General features: G+C 33.7%; 1 protein-coding gene, 1 long non-coding RNA gene and 1 other non-coding gene across 4 annotated transcripts; 2 read left to right on the top strand and 1 right to left on the bottom strand.

The window, feature by feature from the left end:
* Positions 1 to 9,589: 9,589 nt before the first annotated feature.
* Positions 9,590 to 11,998, top strand: LOC112327134 (uncharacterized). Its single transcript, XR_002981175.2, has 2 exons — positions 9,590 to 9,677; positions 10,171 to 11,998. It is a non-coding gene; the product is annotated as an uncharacterized LOC112327134 (long non-coding RNA).
* LOC18097988 (putative phytosulfokines 6) lies at positions 11,895 to 12,818 on the bottom strand. Of its 2 annotated transcripts, none has more exons than XM_006384603.3 (3): positions 12,630 to 12,818; positions 12,474 to 12,553; positions 11,895 to 12,378 (listed from the first exon to the last, which is right to left on the bottom strand). In XM_006384603.3, exons 1-3 carry the CDS (start codon positions 12,724 to 12,726, stop codon positions 12,268 to 12,270), a joined length of 288 nt encoding a protein of 95 aa, XP_006384665.1. In that variant the 5' UTR covers positions 12,727 to 12,818; the 3' UTR covers positions 11,895 to 12,267. The 2 variants fall into 2 exon arrangements, with proteins under 2 accessions (XP_006384665.1, XP_024454366.1); XM_024598598.2 differs by having other exon boundaries at positions 11,895 to 12,375.
* Positions 12,819 to 19,445: 6,627 nt separating this feature from the next.
* TRNAL-AAG (transfer RNA leucine (anticodon AAG)) lies at positions 19,446 to 19,526 on the top strand. The gene has a single exon. It is a non-coding gene; the product is annotated as a tRNA-Leu (tRNA).
* Positions 19,527 to 20,469: the final 943 nt, after the last annotated feature.

Raw genomic sequence — 20,469 nt, 5'->3', positions numbered from 1 at the left:
AATATTTATCAAAATAACAAAAAGGCATGACTTTCTTCTCACCATAATTATTAAAACCAACTAGGATCAACTCAATGCAAGGTAAAGTTACAATTGGAGTATTAAAACTAATCAATTAGATTTTTAAAAAATTTAAAATGTTTTTTGAAAAAAAACATCAATAATCTTTTTTACTGGTAGTAATTTGAATTAGGGTTAAACGAGGCTAGCTTAGGTTAACTTTCTTTCAATACCCAACCCAAATCATGGAACAAACGGGTTCGTCCTGGTTTTTAAATTGCATGCAAGGAATTCATCCAAAGAATCAATAGAAAGCAGCTGATGATGTTTTTTTAAAAGTAAAAAAATTAACATGAACCGATCAATTAATTTTTTAAAAATATCAAATTGAATTTTGAAATGGAAAATAAAAAAGTCAATAGTTTTTTTTATTATGTTAAACCAAGCTAGCTTCGGGTTAGCCTTCTTTTAATACCAAACTCAAGTCCTGGAACAAGCTGGCTAGTCCTGAATTTTAAATTGCATGTAAAGAATCCAACAAAGAATCAATAGTGAACAGCTCATGATGTATTTTTTAAAAGTTAAAAAAAAAATGACTTGTCGATGATGACTTGAGCGAATATTTTTTTTAAAAAAAACCCAAAAGACATCTTAAAAAAATATAAAAAAAAATAATTGTTTGTAACGATATGCAAATCGTATTTTCAAAAATTTTAAATTTTTGTTTTATGTTTTTAGATTTTTTTTTATGTTGATGTCGAAAATATTTTTTGAAAAATAAAAAAACTTTATTTTAATACAAATCATATTCCTAAAAATTTTAAATTTTTTTATGTTTTCAGATTTTTTTGATGTGTTGATATCAAAAATAATTTTTAAAATATAAAAAAAAATTATTTTGATATACTTCTAAGCAAAATATATTTTAAACTATCACCGCTACCATAATTTCAAACATACTATAAATAGGTCAAACCCAGCTAACTAACTGGTTAATTGTTTTTAATACCCAACCCAAGCCATGGGATAGAAGGAAGGGCTGGTCCTGGGTTTCAAATTGCATGCAAGAAACTCACCGAAAGAATCAATAGAAAACGGCTCGTGATTTTTCCCGTCGAATGGATCATCAAGAGATCCTTTGTACCGAAGAAAGGATGGAAAATGGGAAAGATTAACGGAGACGAAACTCGGACATCCTTAACACAGGCAACATGGCCTTGAAAAACAATTCAAAGGTGGTTCGATTTTTTTTTTAGTTTAACGTAGGTGTTTGGGCCAGCTTGCGTGTATCTCGACTAATCCCACGGGCCCTGAAGTTAACGACCATGGAAGCCTCCAATAGCCATCATATGAGCAAACACAGGGCTCGAACCTGAGACCACAGAGAAAGCAAACTTCTTAGTCTCAAGCTTTTACCACTGAGCTACAATATAAATGGTTGAGGTGGTTCAATTTTTACTCTCGACGATCGTGGACATGAATATTGTTTTTCAATAGTAATTTTTGCAGCTACGATTTTGGATTTGGAGTGACTCCAGTCTCCAGAGCTTAATCTCCATAGTAAATAAGTTTTTTTTTTCCGGAGCCCTGTTTGCTCTGGAAAGAGCAAATACGTCCTCGCTATTCATTTTCGTAATTTCATCATGTTTAGTTCACTTCGAGAAAATTCAGTCAAAAAAATATATTATATTTGGATAAAAAAACAAGCTTAAGGGGGGGAAAAGGTAGCAATACAAGAGATAAAAATATCCTTAAAGTCCATCTTTATCATTAAATCCAAAACCAGCCCTCTAATCCTGCCATATTTGCATTTAACAAAGAAGCAAGTCCTTACAAATGCAAAAGCCAGTGAGTAACATCAACCAGACTTGGGAAAGGATTAATTTACAGTTAAAAGTGTAGTAAATATATATTATGTTTTAAAGTGTTTTTTTTTTTGAAAATGTGTTAGAATATTATTTTTTTTATTTTTTAAAATTTATTTTTAACATCAAAACTATTAAAAAAATTAATTTTAAATAAAATCAAACCAAATTTGGAACTAACAATGTTTTCACCATATTGTCAAACACTCCATGAAAGAAAATGTTTTTTTTATTTTTAAAACCAAGCATACATTAAGGCCTGAATGCATGACGACATGATATAAATCAATTTTTTTTTTATTAAAATAATAATATTTCATTCATTTGTTTAAAAGAAACATTGATATTAACTGGACTGGGTTTGAATAAATTCAAAATCAAACTGTAAGATCAACCAAAATTTACCCTTTTTTTTCTTATTTAAATTAAAATCTAGCTCATATCAAACTTCGAGTCTGCGGGTTTTTTCTTAACACAGAAGAGGCTGGTCGCCGCAGGCATGCATCATGCATGGAAGTATGAATTTAAGTGTACCAACTCATAAACACTCGACCGTTCAGAGAAACCAGCATCGTAGCTAGGTTCGCGTGGAAAGGCAGAAGAAGTTCACGGGCTTCTACAGAGTGCCGATGGTTGGCTTGTGAGTTGCAACTGCATGTCCTACTTGACTTGCAACATGATGCATGGATTGACCAAACTGTAACGCAGTCCCTTCTGTTATAATAATGCAAGTCAATCCTTTTAATCTTGAAAGTTATAAATTATTTCTTTTGCTGCAGGCTGCAGGCAGGCTGCAGCCTGCAGCTGGGTTAGTGGGTGCGAGCATGGCGGTGGCTGCAGTGCACTGCCGTCTCTTAACTTGCTCGTTTCCACCGTCGAGAGGATTTGCTCAACTTCCTGTGTTAAACTAATGTCCAAAAATCAGGGCAAATTTGCTAGTTCAGATTCGAGGGGCTTTTTGAATCTTTGCGTTTGCTTAACCTGCTGCCTTGCAAGATCTCGGTCTCTCTTATCTTATCAAGTCACGTAAATATAATAAGTCAAATCTATGATTTTATTGAAATATATTGTAAAGAATGATAATATATTTTTCGTTATATTTAAATCTCACTTCCTCAAGACTTTTCTGTACTTGAGAATAAGTGAGGCTCATTCTACACTAAAGATCACACTCCCTCGCGGATAGTAGAAAATAAGGGGTATGAGAAAGTGATATTCTCTGAGAAAATTGAATTATTGAGATGAACAAACACAATAATATTTGAAATCCTAATTTGTTGGCTCATTTTTTCATCCGATTTCTTAAGATCATATTCTTAAGAAATTAATAAACTACTAAAATATGATTATCAACTTTGGAGAAACAAAACAATAAACTCTCCCGAATTTGGAAAACAGCGTGAGAGATCCATCTGGGTGCTTCAAACTAGTGGGACCGTGAGCTGGAAATGGTAGAATAAAAAATAATTTAAAAAAAACTTTAAAACGCATAACGAACCTCGAAAACAATCACTCCCTGATAACTATGGTTGAAAATTTGAAAACATGCCCTTTCAAATTTTCTTTACAATTCCATTCTCGAATTTTTAAACTTTCTTTCTTTTGCTTTGATATCTAACTGTTTTATTATTCTAATCTCCTCTTTAAATTTAACATTGAACCAATGTTTTAAAATTATGACAGGTCTGATGAGTTGATGAAGAACCCAGCTTATCGAAAATTTAAATTAATTCAAGTTAAAAGAAATTAAAAAAAACAAAAAAAACTTAACTAATCTAATAAAAAAATTGGATTGATTTGATGATCCAATCAACCTGCTCTGACCCGATTAAAGCCCAATAATTAACCCATGAACTATTTATTTTTGTTTTATCAAAATAATATCTTTTTAATATATTAACTTTTTTAAAAAAAATAGATTGACCCTTCAACCTCTGTAACCCAGACCTTCACCCAATGGGGTTTTAAAACGATGGTGTTATCCTGTGGCTATACTCTTTTATTGAGATTTGAACCCGCTTAGTCCCTTTTATTTCACAAGGTGCTTTCCCACTTCGCATCAATGCGTTTGGAGGAAAGCCCCAGACTGTAAATTAGCTTCCTGATGTCCATGCATGCGATCTTTAACAGGGAAATGGATTAGGTTTAATCAAAAGCCCCCAAGCCTCTATTGCTCTAAAGAACTAGTTGTTTTAGAATTATTTCCATGCATAAAGTCTTTGTCGACGAAATGGGTGAGAATGACGTTGTAATATAAGAATTATTGTCATTTTTTCCCATGTTATTCAATCAAATTCAAAGGTCGATCTGTGCTCTCCACCACGTCGTTCTGTGTCTACAATTAACAACAAAGTGTTCTTCTTCCATTTCCCCTACCATCCTTTGACTGCCTTGTTTAATTAGTTGAATTATAGATGTTACATTTACCTCAGCCTTTTATCTTGTACTTCTGTCTGCTTATTTCAGACACCATTCTTGTCATTGACCCCACCAGCGTGATGTACGCATAGGTAAAAATGAAACCTGTGAGTGTATTTAAGGCCTAACACAGTACAAAATAGATTGGGTTTTAAACCACATTTAAAAAAAATAAAAAAATAAACAAATACCACTTTTGTTTGAAAAAATATATTAACTACCTGGAGATTTTTTTGGGGGGAACAATTCTACGCTGTCCTGCTGTTTCCAGTTTGCGTCCTATGGTTTATTACAGAAGATGGGGGTCACAAGTCTGTATCCAATAAAATATTTTTGCTCCTGAGCTGACCATTAATGATCCTTTTCTCAGTTTTTAAAAGGCAGCCACCGATTGTAATTGATAGGGTTCATGGCATCAATCAACCAAACTATTTTAATGTTTAAGTTTTAGTATTTAAAAAAAAAAAAGATTTAGCATTTTTTTAATGTATAAAATTTTGGAGACATCTGTAGTGGAGGAAGACGTTAATGGCTATTGAGCTCCAGCTTCGCTTCAGAAGTCTAATTTGAATAATCAACAGTGAGTTCCAAATCACGAAGTAGTATAATGCTTTAATTTTTGCAAGAATATCGCAATCAGTAATTGGATTTTAATTCAAGAATACTTTTTTTTTCGGCCAATGGAGAATACGTACAGGACTTGCTTTCTAGCCTCTCTTGCTTTCTAGCCATGAATTAGGAAAATTGCAGCACAAAAAGTAGGTCAACAAATTCAAGAATGGGGTGAAAGCTAGAGGAACAGGAACAAGGTAGGAGCCAGCTCGTCGCTCTTTCTTTCTCCTGCTTCAATTCCCACTCTCTCCACAGCTCCAGACAACACACTTCAATGTACACAGTTTCCTTCGTGATTTAAACTAGAAGAAAAGGTCTACAACTTCTATGTTTATGAATTGGTATAATGCTCACAAGGAGATGATCAACTCAATTATTGAATTTAAATAAAACAATAAATCTATAATCACAACAACCATCAACATCGTGCCGATATCAAAACATATAAATCATAGCAACCATACCTCTACTTGTAAACTAAACCAGATGTTAAAGAGCTACAAACAAAATTGAAACCCATCACTGTCCCACATTTGAGCAGCACTGCTCCCTCCATCTCATAATCTTACATGCGTTTTTCTCTTCTCCTGCCAGTTCGCAGAAACCTCGCATCCCCAGAGCAGCAACAATAATTACCAAGCACGTAAAAGCATTTACTTTCACATGTTGTTATAGTAATATTCTTTCCTTTTGTCTTTCTTACCTTCACTTACGTTTCTTCGAAACCACCGTGGCTGCCGTCGTGTCTGCCTTTGTTGGTCGTGGCAGTCGTTTCCACGGCTCTAAAAGAACCGAACTGTCTCTGTACCTATAAGGCAGCACCTGACTTCTCCCTCTCTTGGATCTTACAACGGGCGATGATGTGTTATCCTCGTACAAATCCACCACCCAACTACACTTGCAACTCTTTTTTGACCCACTTGTTGTTTCTTCTAGTTTCTCTGAATCAGATTCTTTGTCTTCTAAATTACCCGAAAACATCTCTGCTGCCTCAATAAGAAGAGCCAAAGAATCTTTATTGGATTCGTTCTTTTCTTCGTGGCATGGCTCCAGTTTGACTGATTCTTTCTTGGTGTCTTCTTCTTTGAACTTAGTGATCTCTTGATCATCATTGACTGCTTTGATTTTGCTGCTGATTTCATTGGGTTGGTTTTTGAGATTTGTGGTCTTTGAAATTTCTAAAGTTGTCTCATCGACCCCTTGAGATTCTTCTCCAGTTGCTTGAACTGTAGGAGAATCATAACCGACCTGGTCCCCAACAACCTTGACACAACATTCTCCTACTGACGAGCTCCTGTCAACCGCAAAAACCTCCATAGAAGAATCATTCTTTATACCCTTTTCAACAAAACTACAAGCACTCAATAAGGACGACTCCTCTGATGATTGATTTTCTTGATTATCAGCTTCTGACCAAGCAGGACTCAAACCCATGTTCAAATCAATGTCAACACCTCTATTCTCCTTAAATTCAAGAATTTCACGATTCAAAGATGTTTCTTTTGAGATTTCTTGAGGTGGGCATGAAGTAATAACGCGTAGAATCTTTTGGAGGCACATTTGAGACTTGGAGAACCCATGGCGGCTAGTAGTATTGATAAAGCGAGAAGAATAGCGTACCTGATTGCGATGGTTCAAGAATTGATACGAAGCCATTGATGAGACTAAAAGCAAGCAAAACCCTTAGTTTGTTGTTTACTAATCAATCCCTTTTCATCTCTCACCTGCTAGAGTTTTCTTCTGCTTCTTTACATGCCATTCAAGATCACGAGAGATAGAGGAAGAGAGAAAAACAAGATAGAAGTTCTGTAGAGGGAAAGAGAGAGGAACCACAAGCCACAAGGCAAAGCACACTTCGGCCTAAAGACTTTTTTCCCCTGATTTTTATATGATTCATGTCTTTTGCCTTTTCCTTGGAATTGCTGCGTTGAATGTTGATTGGTCATATGGTGACGTGGCATCACATTGCCATCCCATTATCTACGTGGTGCAATCCAATAGGACATTGATTCATTAACGTAACTAAAGCAACCGATCAACGTGACCGGATCTTTTGTTTTTATTTTTTTGTATATTTTTTGGAGTCACCAGTTGCATTCTTGGGCGTTTCTCTTGTGCATATGAAGAATGATGATGTCCTTTCTTCTCTGGATGCTCTCTACTGCTACAAATCAATCTTAAAATGGATAGGTTATGGCTCAGGATAACAGTTCTCAGACTTAATTCCAAGTCTAATTTCGTTAAAGATTTGAGTTGATATTGAGTAAATCATGAAATTATGGCGTTTTGATTTCTTGAAAAATTAAATGATATTATTTTATCAAAAAATAATAATTTAGTTGGATTTTATTTAGATTTAGTGATGTCAAAAGATCTCATGTTTACGGTCTACAATATTTAATGATTTTTTATTTTTATTATTGTTTATGAGTTTTATTGAAGCTCCTATACTCTAATTTATTCTCCCAGACTTCTTAAACATCTAAATTGATTAATCAGAAGATTTAATTTTAAAGGCAATGGATTTGGAATAAATGTACTTGATTGACATTTCTTTTAGATCACAGGGACTTAAGCAGAAAAAGGGTAAAAGTACAGGACTCGAATATAAAATTTAATAATTTAAGCACCAACGTTATGATTATCCAGTTCGTTGTTTGTGTGTGTCTTGGCTTGTCCGCCATGGAGGAGGTCCATTTCAACGCGTGTATACTGCATACTACTAAGCACAATTTCTTTGTTTTCTTCGGGGGAATTTCCTCGCATTTGATTAATTTCCGTTTACCCCTAAAACAAGTGCATGGTCTCCTTGGTTGCAGGATAACAAACTCTGCTATGATAACTTGAAGTCATCGAGGAAGAAACTGAAACGTAACTGTCTCGGTTGTTTTTTAAAAAAAAAAAATAATTAATTTAAATTAAAATTTTAAATTATTAGATAAGGTCTGAAAATATGATTTATATTATTTTTTAACACATTCCCTTAGATGAAAAGCTTTTGAACTTGAAACTTACACAGACCCACATTACCTTGTGCTTAATTTTTATTAAATAAATTGGATGGTGAGATTCGAACTATTGACCGTTAGTTATCAAGGCTTTAATACCATGTTAAAGAACTAATACAATTCAAAAGCTTAAAGGTGAGATTTCAAAATATTATTTATATTATTCTCTAATATTTTTTAAAATATTTTTTATTTAAAAATATAATTTTTTTAAAAAAAATGTTTTTAATATTAAAACACTAAAACAATAAAAAAATATAAAGAATTAATTTTAAAAAATATATATATGGATGGATCACACTTCCAAAAACCTTTCAATGGACTTGATAATTTCTTTTTGGTTTTTGGTTAGCTCGACGGTGAAGATAAAAAAATTTGGGACAAGGTCAAAGCCATTTTGGATCAAGATGCCATTAATTCGGAATAATACCCCAAACAAGCAGTGTTTCATGCTTATAGCAATTAATTACTGGATGTGGGACTGTAATTTTTCACAAGAAGATTTTTCTTGGGAGGTATTGACACGTGGTTCGTCACTTTAATTTATCTGTCCAAAAGGAATTGGAAAAAAATAAAGAAGAGGAAGGACAATTTTTTATTTATTTTATTTATTTTTTGAATGGATAGCTTGGTGGGAAAAAAAAATGACTCTGTCTGCTGTCCTCAGAATACTCTATATCTTGCTTGTTTTTGAGATCATCGTATTCTGTCCAAAATAAAGTGATAGTGCAATATAATGAAACTCTAACCTCCATTTTTTTTAATTTTTTTTGTTTATCTTTGTTTAATTTGAATTGTTTAACATTGTATTAGAGCGACTTAATCTCAAATACAATTTTCGCAGATCCAATTTGATATTTCATCTTCACTTCAGTTTCTACAATTTAATATTTGCATCATGTTTCTGCAATTTTTTTCTGGAGTGATTATATAACTTCAAGAAAATATTTATTTAGTTTCTGCGATATTTATTTAGTTTCTGCAATTTAGTATTATTTTTTTTGCATTCTGATTTTTTTTATTTGTTAATTATAGCTACCGAAAGAAATGACCTGTTACAGTATATTAGAGTGAGGTTGAATGTAAATATTTTTGTTTGTATTGAAGTTATATAATAAGAAATTTTTTTATAAATAAAAAAATGAAGGAATATGTTAGTGAAAGTTATATGATGCCTAAAAATACTAATAAGAGTTATGTTATTTTGATAGATAATTAAGAAGTAAACAATACAAGAATTGATTAACACTTGCCACTTGAAATGCGTAACTTACTTGTAAACTGTAAATTATTTTTAAAAATATTTTTTATTTAAATAAAATCTGTAAATCTCATTTCTACGAGAATGGTGATACGAAGTAGTTGGTTTACGTCATAAATATGTTTTGAATTTCACGTTATTAATCTGGACTCGGGTCTAAATAAAAAATATTTTTTTCCCTTAGAAATTGTATTCTGATTATAAATTACTTGTCCAAGATTAAGAAGATATTTAATTGTGGTGTATTCTACCCCCTAGAATTCGGAACCAGAAAGAAAGAAAGAAAACCTTTGAATGTAAACAGATGTGGACGTGGGCTAAAAGCCCAACTTCTTGCATTCTCTTATAGATGGGCCTCTGCAACCATTCGATACTTTCACCATCTTATAGGCCCATAGCCCTCTCCAATATACGAAGCATTCCCAGAGCAAAACGCGTACGCCCCCCCCTGAAACGTAGTCCCGCGGCCTTTCCCAACGTAAGAGATCGTTGGAGACCGCCGTGTTTGGCAAGGTGATTTCTTCTCCTTGACTTGATTTTGAACTGAAAATAATTTTCAATTTAGCTTCAAATGCTCTCTCTGTATCCGCAATTTTTTAGCTGAACTTGCCTAGATTTAAGAATTAATTACATGATTATGGGTGATGATCGTTTTTTTCGTGTATTTTGAAGTCTGCTAACACGAATCTAAATTTTCCGAGACAAGAAGGAAAGATGCCTGCACTTTTATTAGTTGATGATTTACAACAATTCTCATTATCGATAATGATCCAGTGCGTGATAATGATTTTACTGCTATGAATCAGCAATTGGATTTCAAAAGCAGTGGCAGTGACTCTCGTGATCATTTGTTCTACATTGATATGCATGTTTTTATCCTTTCTTGTTTCTGCATATAATAATGATTTTATACATGTTTCCCTTCCATATTTGTTTCACTATCAGTCACATACTGGTCTGGTTCTCTTCACAAATGATTGAGGTTTGCAGACATTTGAAATTGCAGATCTTGCTTCGAACATAGCTGATGAATCCCATCTCTGAGAAGAACTGTCTTCTAAATTCTTGGAAGGAAAATACAATTAGTGAATAGTTAGCTGAAGGAGAAACTTTGGTTAACAAGCAGGCAATGAATTGAGTTAAAAACTGTTATGTTAGGATTTAGGCACATTTATCAATCATATTTCGATGTTAAAAAATGAGGCGATTTACTTTTACCTCAACACTTTGCATCCACATTAGTCGCCTTGTTTGGCACACACAAACCCTTTTGATATCAGAGTTAGCGGAAAGATAAAAGCTATGCATAGTACTCACCAAAGAGAAGGATTTTGGCTGAAGAAACTTCCGAGCTACCAAGAGAATTGCAAATGGTGAGGTCTATTTGTGAGTTATTGATAATTTAAGTTGTTGAGTGGTAGGGTTATTACCTTGTCATGGATTGGCAACATCGGGTAACAGAGTGGACAAAGCGAGCTTTATGGTCCCTGAGAGCTTTACTGAATGGAAGGAGGAGTGTGACATGCCACTGGCGAACGGATTCATATCAAGGTAAGAGATTGGAATTGCAAACTTTTCTTCCTATTCTCTTTCAGTATCAACGGCGGAATTAGAAAAATATAAACTAAAGTTGGTGCACCATCATGGAACTGGACCCTTCATCCAATCCTTGCACAATGGGTCATTTGTCATCTATCACTAAAGTAGAAAACTATTATCACAATGCTTTTAACTGCTATTAATAATTCTCACATGAAAGGGATAAAGTAGATAATGCATGACAACGGGCTGCATGGCAAGGAAAGATGCTCTATTTCTAAATTCACCATTCCCAAGTTGTGGTCCTTCGTTTAAATCAAAGAAGTTGGAACAAATAGAATATGGATTGTGGGATTGTACAGCTAATATGGAATCGAGCATCTAATCTCACTTTCTTTGACTAGTTTAACTGTACGTATAGGTCCAATACGTGTTGGGCAGATTAAAACCGGACAGGAGCACCCTTGAATGGAATAAAAATTCGAATCACAATTGTGTTATGTAGTCCTCCAAAACCCTTTTGTTTCTCGTTTTTACTTCTGCACATCACATGGATATGAAATGATCTTCCTTTTCAAGTTTGGATTGCATTTGAAAGAGCAAGGTCATCATGTAAGAGATAGATCATAAACATAGCTCGACCAAAAGTAGCATTACCAAGGGAAACAGGATATGAAAACATGTGGTCTTTAGAGAGGTAAATCTTAGGGCTTGCATACTGGAATAATATTAAGAAAGCTTCATGTTCATTGTTTTATCGAAATCGGTTTGGGAAGGGATGTGCATCAAAACTGTACCCATTAAGCAAATGATGTTAAACTGTATAATTTGCTCTTGATAATAAGTGCATGTAAGCTGCGGAGTTAATTAAGTATTTAAGACGATGCCATGAACCGTGAATGCAGTTGAAATCTGTCTCTGAATTCACTGAGCACAACTTCCCAACTGTCTATTGTATTTGCTTTAATGCCCAATCCCAAATTCACCTAACAGATTTCAATACTTCGGCAGTGCTCTTCTTACGTAGGTCTGGACTCTGGAGCTAATTTGGTCAGCATTCTGGCATTTAACCTTTACTGAAATTGAATGCCCACTCCGTCCTTTTTCACTCTCTCTCCATCTCTCCGGTGAAACTAGCGGACCATGGTCTAGAAATACTAAGAAATCGTACACTCGCCTCACATAGAGAAATACATAGAAATAAGCTTTAATTGCACTTAATTGTATAGTAACATTATGAAGCACACACAGAAATCTCTGTTCAGAAAAAGACTGGTGGTTTACATTTTCCTTCACTGAAATTGCAATTTTTTCCTCTCTGTCTCTTTCTCTGGTGAACACTTGGGGTCAATACCACAGCAGTACTAAGAAAACATAGACTAACATAGGTAGACTCGTCATTACAAAGAGAGATGTGCGTTGAACTGGACATAGCTGCACTTAATGTTGTTGTCATTTTGAGGAGAAGACTATAGCGTATATATATATAAAATATGTAGGGGATTTAGACCTAAGTTGGACATGGAAAACCATGACACTTAATTCAATTTATGAAGTTGAAGTGTCAGGGCTTGTGATGCTGGGTGTAGATATAGTCCAAGTGAGCCTCTGCAATTATCCTTCTCTTGAAACATTCCTCGTCTCCACCACGACACACCTCTAACCCCATTAGCTGCTGAAAACATATAAAAAAAACAAGAAAAAAACTTATATAAGCTGTAGTTCATTTATGACGAAATCCTGACAGTACAGAAAAAGGTTGGAGCTTACATTCGTTATCAATTCACTGTCCTCCGTTTGCGCAAAAGTCCCTTCGCTGGTGATTTCTTTCAGGTTCAAATCCTCTTTCCCTGCAAAACATGCAAAACTTCAGTTTCTGAAAACAGCAGACTATTTCCAACAAAGTAGGTAGAGGAGGAAGATTACCTTGTTTGCTTAATAGGAAACGCGCAGATAATTTTGAGGAATGAACAAGGACAAGAAGGAAGAGGAGAAGAGCTTTGTAATGAAGGGTTTGCTTCATGGTTTTAGCCTTCTAGATTCTGTTGCCCACAGGCAGAGAGTTTAAGCTTATAGAGATGGGGGCTGGGAGTTGGGTTGGTGGAAGAAGAAGATAGGCGCATATATATACATGCAGGCAGCAAAACGCTGTAAAAGAGTTCGCAAAAAAGGCCGTTGCATGACCTCACCTCGTGGGACCGCCCTCCCTGAGTAAACTGCACTCCAAGCTGTGTGCTAACACCATTATTTGGATTAAAGAGAGAAAAGCTTTGGTCACTGTCTGCCATAGTGGTCTGGGCAAGGTCTAAAGACTACAAAAATAAATGCAATAGTGGTTGACAGTGTCAACAAGTCAACCTTTAGACATGAACACAGCTGTTGCCCATCATCACATGTTTTACCTTTCACAAGCCAGTGACACGTAGCTGTGTTTACGATGTTTGGTCTTAAACTATGAATAAATATATCATAAAAAAGCAAAAGCATTTCTTTAGAACCCATGGCTGGAATTGCCCCCGCATGTTAAACAACTACAATAGTGGCAACACCACCAATGGCTTCAGTGGCAGAGTCCTTTTCTACTACCATCGACGCTCGTGGATTTGTACCAAACTCCTTTTCTTTATAAGATTGTTGGACTAAATTTTGAGATTTTCTATGTACTCCATCTCTATCGCTGCTAGGCGTGCAAGATACTGAAATTTCTCTCATTTGTTTTTCCCTTTACAAGGGCAGCTTAGTCCTCTGTCAGTGATCCATTGATAATCACGTATGGTGGAATGCCACTACATTTTTAGAGTTTTCCAAACTTGATCTTATCCCTTATCAACAAGGTATTTTAAAATCCATCGAAGATATGCTTCTCTTTTAGAAGATTTGAATCTTTCATTTGTTGCTCTAGGAGTAAAATATTCCGCAAGAAAGCAATTTGTTGGGCTTGGATTGTGTGAAGGCTTATGTTTATTGAATCATCTGATTCTCTGGTGAATTGAGCTGGAATATTGAAGGTCCATGTCTGCTAGTTTCAGACAAATCTGAATAGAAAATCTTGATGTAGCATGAGAAGCCTTTAGACTATATTCATGTTATAGTGGTAGTAGAATATCGATGTGACATTAGCATCGGATAGTGATATCCTTGTTTTTTTATTTGTATATTTAAATTAACCATCAATGATGTGCATGTTCAATTTATTTAGATCTGCGCTTTCCTTCTTTTTTTGAAAAAAAAAAAAAAGATTTTGAGAGATAAATGATAATACTTGGGCAAGTCTTTTTTTTTTTTTTTTTTCCTGGGAGGCAGTGAGCATAAATGCCACCCCTGTATCATTGGTTGCGTTAGCAACATCATGCCGATGGCAAAAAACAGGGCATTCTATCATTATATGAGACATTGCTAGATAATATTTTTCCGTGCACTAAGATGTTATTATATTTCCTTGTGCTCGAAAAAGAAAAGTACGACAATTTCCTCATCGCATATAACAAATGCATTCTACTGATTAAATCTCTAGGGATAAAATCGCATGAGAGAAGGTCTCTAATTTCATATGCTAGACAAACTCTTCCCAGCCTGTGATCTCGTTTAAGGCACAATTATAAGACACATATTATAGGATAAACGGGTTAACTGGGTTGAACTGATTGATTTGTTTATCTTTTTTAAACATGATATTATTTTATTTTTATTTTTAAAGTCAAATTATGTCTTCATTAGGTTGACCACTAAATAGGTCAATTTTAAATTGACTTTTTTTATATAAAAAAATTTGATATAGATTAAAAGTTTGATTGAGTGTCTGAGCCAAACTAAATTTTATAACTATGATACTGTAACATACAAGTTTATCATTTGGTTGTAAATTTCGTAGGAATAGAGAGGGATGCTTGGATTTTTTCTTTTCTTTTTTCATGGCAATAAACTTGTGCCCACATATTTTAGGTGCTTTGTTGGTATTTGGGTCGGCAGCTTTTGAATGCAGCGTGCATTTCTTTTGCAAGAAGAGTTATAACCCGTTATTGATTATTTTCAAAATATTTTTTGTTTAAAATTATATTAAAATTATATTTTTTATTTTTTTAATATTAACATGTCAAAATAATCTGAAAAAATAAAAAATAAATTGAAACAAAAAAATATATTTCTAAAATATAAAAACAAACGAGAAAAAAAATGAAGATGTGCTGATTGGCATTTTAAAAAAGGAAATTAGTTCTTTCTCATGGTTCCAATAAATCAACCAAATCCCTTGTAGAAAAGGGGAATAGATGGACGTGACATTCCTTCGGGAACAGCAAAGATAAAATTGATTGTCCCTGCATCCATCTTTGCCGCCCCCTTCTTTTTCTTTTTTTCTTGTTTTGCAATTTTTCAACACAACTCTTTCTTGACTTGCCAGTCTTGAGGGTCTCTCGATAAACTTCAGGCACAGAATCAATAAAGCAGTTCCTCTATTTCTCTGTAAAAAGCCATTAAGATTCTACTGACGATGTGGTTTATACTCTATGGAGTATTTTTATTTGTCCTCTCTAGATTACCTGACCCAAAAGAAAATTATCTTAGCGGGGCAATGGTCCATTCTGCTTTGATTGATGATTCTACTGTCTAAGGAGTTGGTTTCATGGGCCGGCCTGTAAATGTAATTGGGCTCTGTATACCCTTCTCATCCCTAGCTGAACAAGGCGAAGACAATTCTGTTGCCTGTCTGTTATGCTGTGCTTGTAGGCATCATCTCCTTTAACCAAGAAAATGATCCCTGTGGTGACAAAAGCAGACTACTTGACTCGCGAGCAAGACGATGTTGCTGTGCATAATAGTAATCAAGGGATATGACCCATATCTGAATTTACGAGACTGGTGATTATTAGAATATCAAGAGCAAAATTCAAACCCTGAATCTGCCTCTATTCCTAGCTTAATCTTCAGGGTCCGGGATTGTTAGTGCCAGCAGCTTGTTTGAAAATGGGTAAAAGAGGACAGACACATCGTAGAGGTCAAGGGCAAAGCAGATGGCCAAGATGTATATGGTAAACTTGGTGGTTGAGTGGGGTGAGCTTTTTCATTAAAGAGCATGCAAAAGCTTTCTTTTTCTGCTGTTAGATTTCCTTTTGCTTTATACTTTTGTCGGAACCACCCAATGCTCTAGGGAAAGTTCCTAACTCCAATGCATGCCATTTCCCTTTTAGACGGGAGTGTTTGTTTTTTTTGTTTTAAAGTGTTTTAAATTGATATTCTTTTTTGTATTTTTAAAATATTTTAAATATACTGATATTAAAAATAAAAAAATAAAACATTATCATCTTAATATATTTTTAATTAAAAATTATTTTTATAAAACAAACACCCTACACCGCACTATGTACACACGTATACCTAAATCTCCGAGCCTTTTTTTTAGCATTCCCATGGTGATGGTCTATAAGGATCTTTCTCTCTCACTCTACTTTCTGTGCACTTGCGGCTTCTCCAAGTAACATGACAGCACCTTCTTTTGCCTGTGGACGCATGAAGACACATGGGAAATTTGGGGAAAAAAAATGGATGGGAGGCATAGATTGGCATAAAAATTACAATTCAAGGACTTGATTGCACATTTTTCATGATACGAGCCTCAACATGGCACTTCCATATATCTGAATTCCCGTATTCCCTTTCGAGATTTTACGATAAAAATCTCAAGTTTTAATTGTTGTAGGCTCCTGTTGAACTGTAATTTGAATGAATTAAATCAGACATTATACGTCAAGTCCACAGTTCGAACTTCGATGGCCTAGCTAGTCCCATCATCGAATGTGCCGCCAGTAAGCCCAAGCATTCCTCGAGTCCTTGTCTGGTCGTTGTTTACACGCTTTAATCTTCATTGACCATGCCATTACCATTCTATTATAAGATAATTGTGGTGTCAAATCCGACAGGAGGTGCCTTGAACTTTCTCTTAGGCCTTGTTTGATTGCAGGAAAGTGAATTTCTGAAATTTACTTTCCTTGTTTTCCCATGTTTGGCAACAACATAGAAAACTAGTCAACGGAAACTTAATTCCGGTCAACATAGAAAACACAACTTTAACAAAGGAAAGTGTTTTCCTTTTGATAAAAACCGGAAAACACTTTCCTTTTCTTTCATTATACACATTTTTTTGCCACAATTATTATTTTATTTTGCTATATTTATAGATGTACTTGTTTTATTTTGTTTTGATTAATTCATGATTAGTATTTAATTATATTTGTTACATATGGATAAATTTGAAAAAAAAACTTATTTTAAGCTTTTAAAATTGAAAAAAATATAGTAATAGGTTTTACTTAAAAAATATTTCGCAAGCTTATTTCTATATAATATGATATGACATATATAGTTATATTTTATAAAATAAGCTATGTATGAATATATATTATAATAAAAAAAATTCATCATTATACTTTTTAGATTTCATTCTTTTATTGTAAGTGATTAAATATTTATATTAAATATTTTATATATATTAGATAAAATTGAAAAAAAAATTAATTTATTAATAAATTATTTTCCAGTTCATTTTCCATAACATAACCAAACACTGGAAAGTGTTTTCCAGTTCATTTTCCATAACACTACCAAACATCGGAAAGTACTTTCCCGGAATTCACTTTCCAGGAATTCATTTTCCCCGGAATTCACTTTCCAAAAGAAAACAACTTTCCTGCAAACAAACGGGGCCTTAATCAGCCAACATAATGCATTCGGTTTAGTGCTAATTTGTACCTTCGATGCCACTTAACTCTTATTGGTTGTTTAATTCTTGATACAGTCATCGTCACTCATGGTTAGTGAGTGGAGTTTTGCCATTTTTCTTGTGCTCATGCTAGGCATGACCTTGGACATTTGGTATAAAGCTTTTTGTATGAACAATGGGTCCCCCTCGTATGTGCTTTGGCCATTAGGCCAAATTAAGAGCCTGTTTGGTATTGCGGTTGCTGTTGTGGTTGTGGTTTGAAAAAAGTTGTTTTATAAAAAGTACTTTTAGTTGAGGTTGGTTTGAAAAAATAGGTGTTTGGTTAAAACTGTGGTTGAAATTGAGGTTGAAGAAAAAGTAGTTTAATGTGTTTGGTTAAAAAAATGCTTTTCAAATTGAGGTTATAAAATAATTAAAAATATTTTTAATTTAAATATTGTAGATTTAACTACTATTATTACATCATGAAATAAATAATATTGATATCAAATATTTTTTATTATTCCATTAAACTATATGCAATGTCATCACATACGAAATATATCCAACAATAACTATATTTTTCATGGTTTCTTAAGCACGCAACAACAAAAACTGCATTTTTTGTTACGTCATCAAGCGATCTCCTTCTAATTTTTTGAATAAAACACAATTAAAATAACTGAACTTTTTTTAACTGGGTCGGACCCGGCAAGAACATAATTGGAATTGCGATCAAATTCCACAAATGCTACGTCATCATGCGATATCTTTCTAATTTATATAGTGTTATTAAATAATATTAAATACTAGTTTTTCGAGTAAAACTTAAATTTTTAAAAAATATTTTACAATTTCATTACGTACAAAATTCATTCGATAAAAACTACAGTTTTCATGATTTTTTAAGCATGCAATAAAATTAGTTAAAATATTATCATAAATAAAATTAAGATTACAGTACGAGTAAATTTAATTCACCTTAAACTAATTTTTTTTAAAAACAAAAAAAAATATTGTTCATGTTCACGTGAATAGTACGAGTAAAATCACTTAACTGCACTAGTTTTTCAAAAAAAAAAAACCTAAATGTTTCCTGGTTTTTCGAAATAATAATAAAAAGAAAAAACTAAACTTTTCCTGGTTTGTCAAAATAATAATTAAAAAAAAAACTAAACTTTTCCTGGTTTTTCAAAATAATAATTAAAAAAAAAACTAAACTTTTCTTCAAAATAATAATTAAAAAAAATACTAAACTTTTCCTGGTTTTTCAAAAAAAAAAAAATGATTTAAGTTTAAGTGTACAGTGCGAGTGAATTAATTCACTCGCACTGTACAGTGGAGCCATGCTCCACTGTTTCAGCTTCTTGCCTCAGGAGAAGCAGCCAAATGCTGCTTCTCCAAAACCTGCGATTTCATTTTCATTTGTAGTGGGTCCTACCAGTGAAAAGCAGTTTTTTCCTTTTACCAAACGATATTATGTGTGGCTGCGGGTGAACCTCACCCGCAGCCACACTCCCAAACGGCCACTAAAGCTCCTCAAAAACCAAATGGATTGGATTAGTTGGAGGACTAGTTGGTTGATAAAGATAGACTTGATTAAAAAACAGTTAGATATTATTGTTTTTTATTTTTTAAATATGTAAAAATAATATTTTTTTACTTTTAATTTTTTTGTAATATTAGAATATCAAAACAATATGAAAATATATAAAAATAATAATTTAAAGTAAAAAAATCAAAATAAATAATTATTTTTAAAAACGCTTGACAAAAGTTTATATCTAATCAAATCAGAGGTTACATTGGAACATGCCAAAATTTCTTGAAAGTGCCTGCCATCGGTAATTTTATATCTAATCAAACCAGTAATTTTAATATTTCGAGTGGGATCGTTGAATCAGGACACTCCAACTCAGTAACACTCATATAGTCTTTCACTGACAACAATCGAGTTTTAAACGTGTTAAATGCCTTGCAGCTCTAGTACGCAGGACATAACGGTAAGATATATATATATTCCTATAATACATTAAGTCATCAACAATGTTGAGATGGCCGAGTTGGTCTAAGGCGCCAGATTAAGGTTCTGGTCCGAAAGGGCGTGGGTTCAAATCCCACTCTCAACATTATTATTATATTTTCCAAAATTTTAAATTCTTTTGAATACCAAATATCAAATCAAATTGATGTTGCTCAATTTAAAAGGAAAAGAAAAGTAACAAAATCCCTTCATTACATTACCTTAGAAACAAAACGGGAGTGGGCTCAATTCACGGTAAAATATGTTTGGGGTTATAGTGAAATTCATAGTTTTGAAACCTGGCTTGACGGGTCGATTCGGAGCTGAGTTGATGAAAAAATAGGATAAGCCATGATCCGGCCGACCCGCCGGGTTGATCCGGTCACAACCCGTTGACTTTTGTTTTTTTTTTTTACTAAAACGACGCCGTTTTGAATTTTTTTTTAAATAGAAATTGACCCGGCCGACCCGGCCAAAACCTGATGACCCGATCAAAACCCAGAACCCGGGCCTTGGAACGGGCCGAGTTTAAAAACTATAGTGAAATTATCTTTGTGCTCATTAATTCAAGAAAATTAAGTTTCTTGGCGGTGTTGATTTTTTTTTTGTCACAATAAAATTATTATTTTGCCTCCAAAATCAATAAAAAATAGAATTGCTGATTAAGGATTTTCTTGATTTTGAATAAATTTTTTAATAATAAAAATACATATTTGCCCTCAAAGTTAAAAAAATTATTATGCTACTAGACAAGAGAGTTTTGAGATTTTCAAAATTTAATGTACAATGCAATAGCATCTTTAATAATGGAAGAGATAAAATATAAGCTTGTCATTTAGAGGTATTCTTGTACTTTCTTATGAGTATTTTGTGTAATTATCAGGGTCGTTGCCGGATCATGCTTGGCACGCCCCAACACGTGGACGCCACCTGGAGGACGTCACTCGCCTTTCGTTGTCTCCCTAGATACGTCGCCCTGTTTTCTTTCATTTAGAGCGGTATGGACAGCTTACGATGGTCAGATTATCATTTATGGTCGCTTGATTTTT

Source organism: Populus trichocarpa, chromosome 4 (assembly GCF_000002775.5).
Source record: "Populus trichocarpa isolate Nisqually-1 chromosome 4, P.trichocarpa_v4.1, whole genome shotgun sequence".
NCBI lineage: Eukaryota > Viridiplantae > Streptophyta > Magnoliopsida > Malpighiales > Salicaceae > Populus > Populus trichocarpa.
The sequence above is the reverse complement of the archived record's forward strand: the minus strand, read 5'-3'. Positions and strand labels throughout refer to the sequence as shown.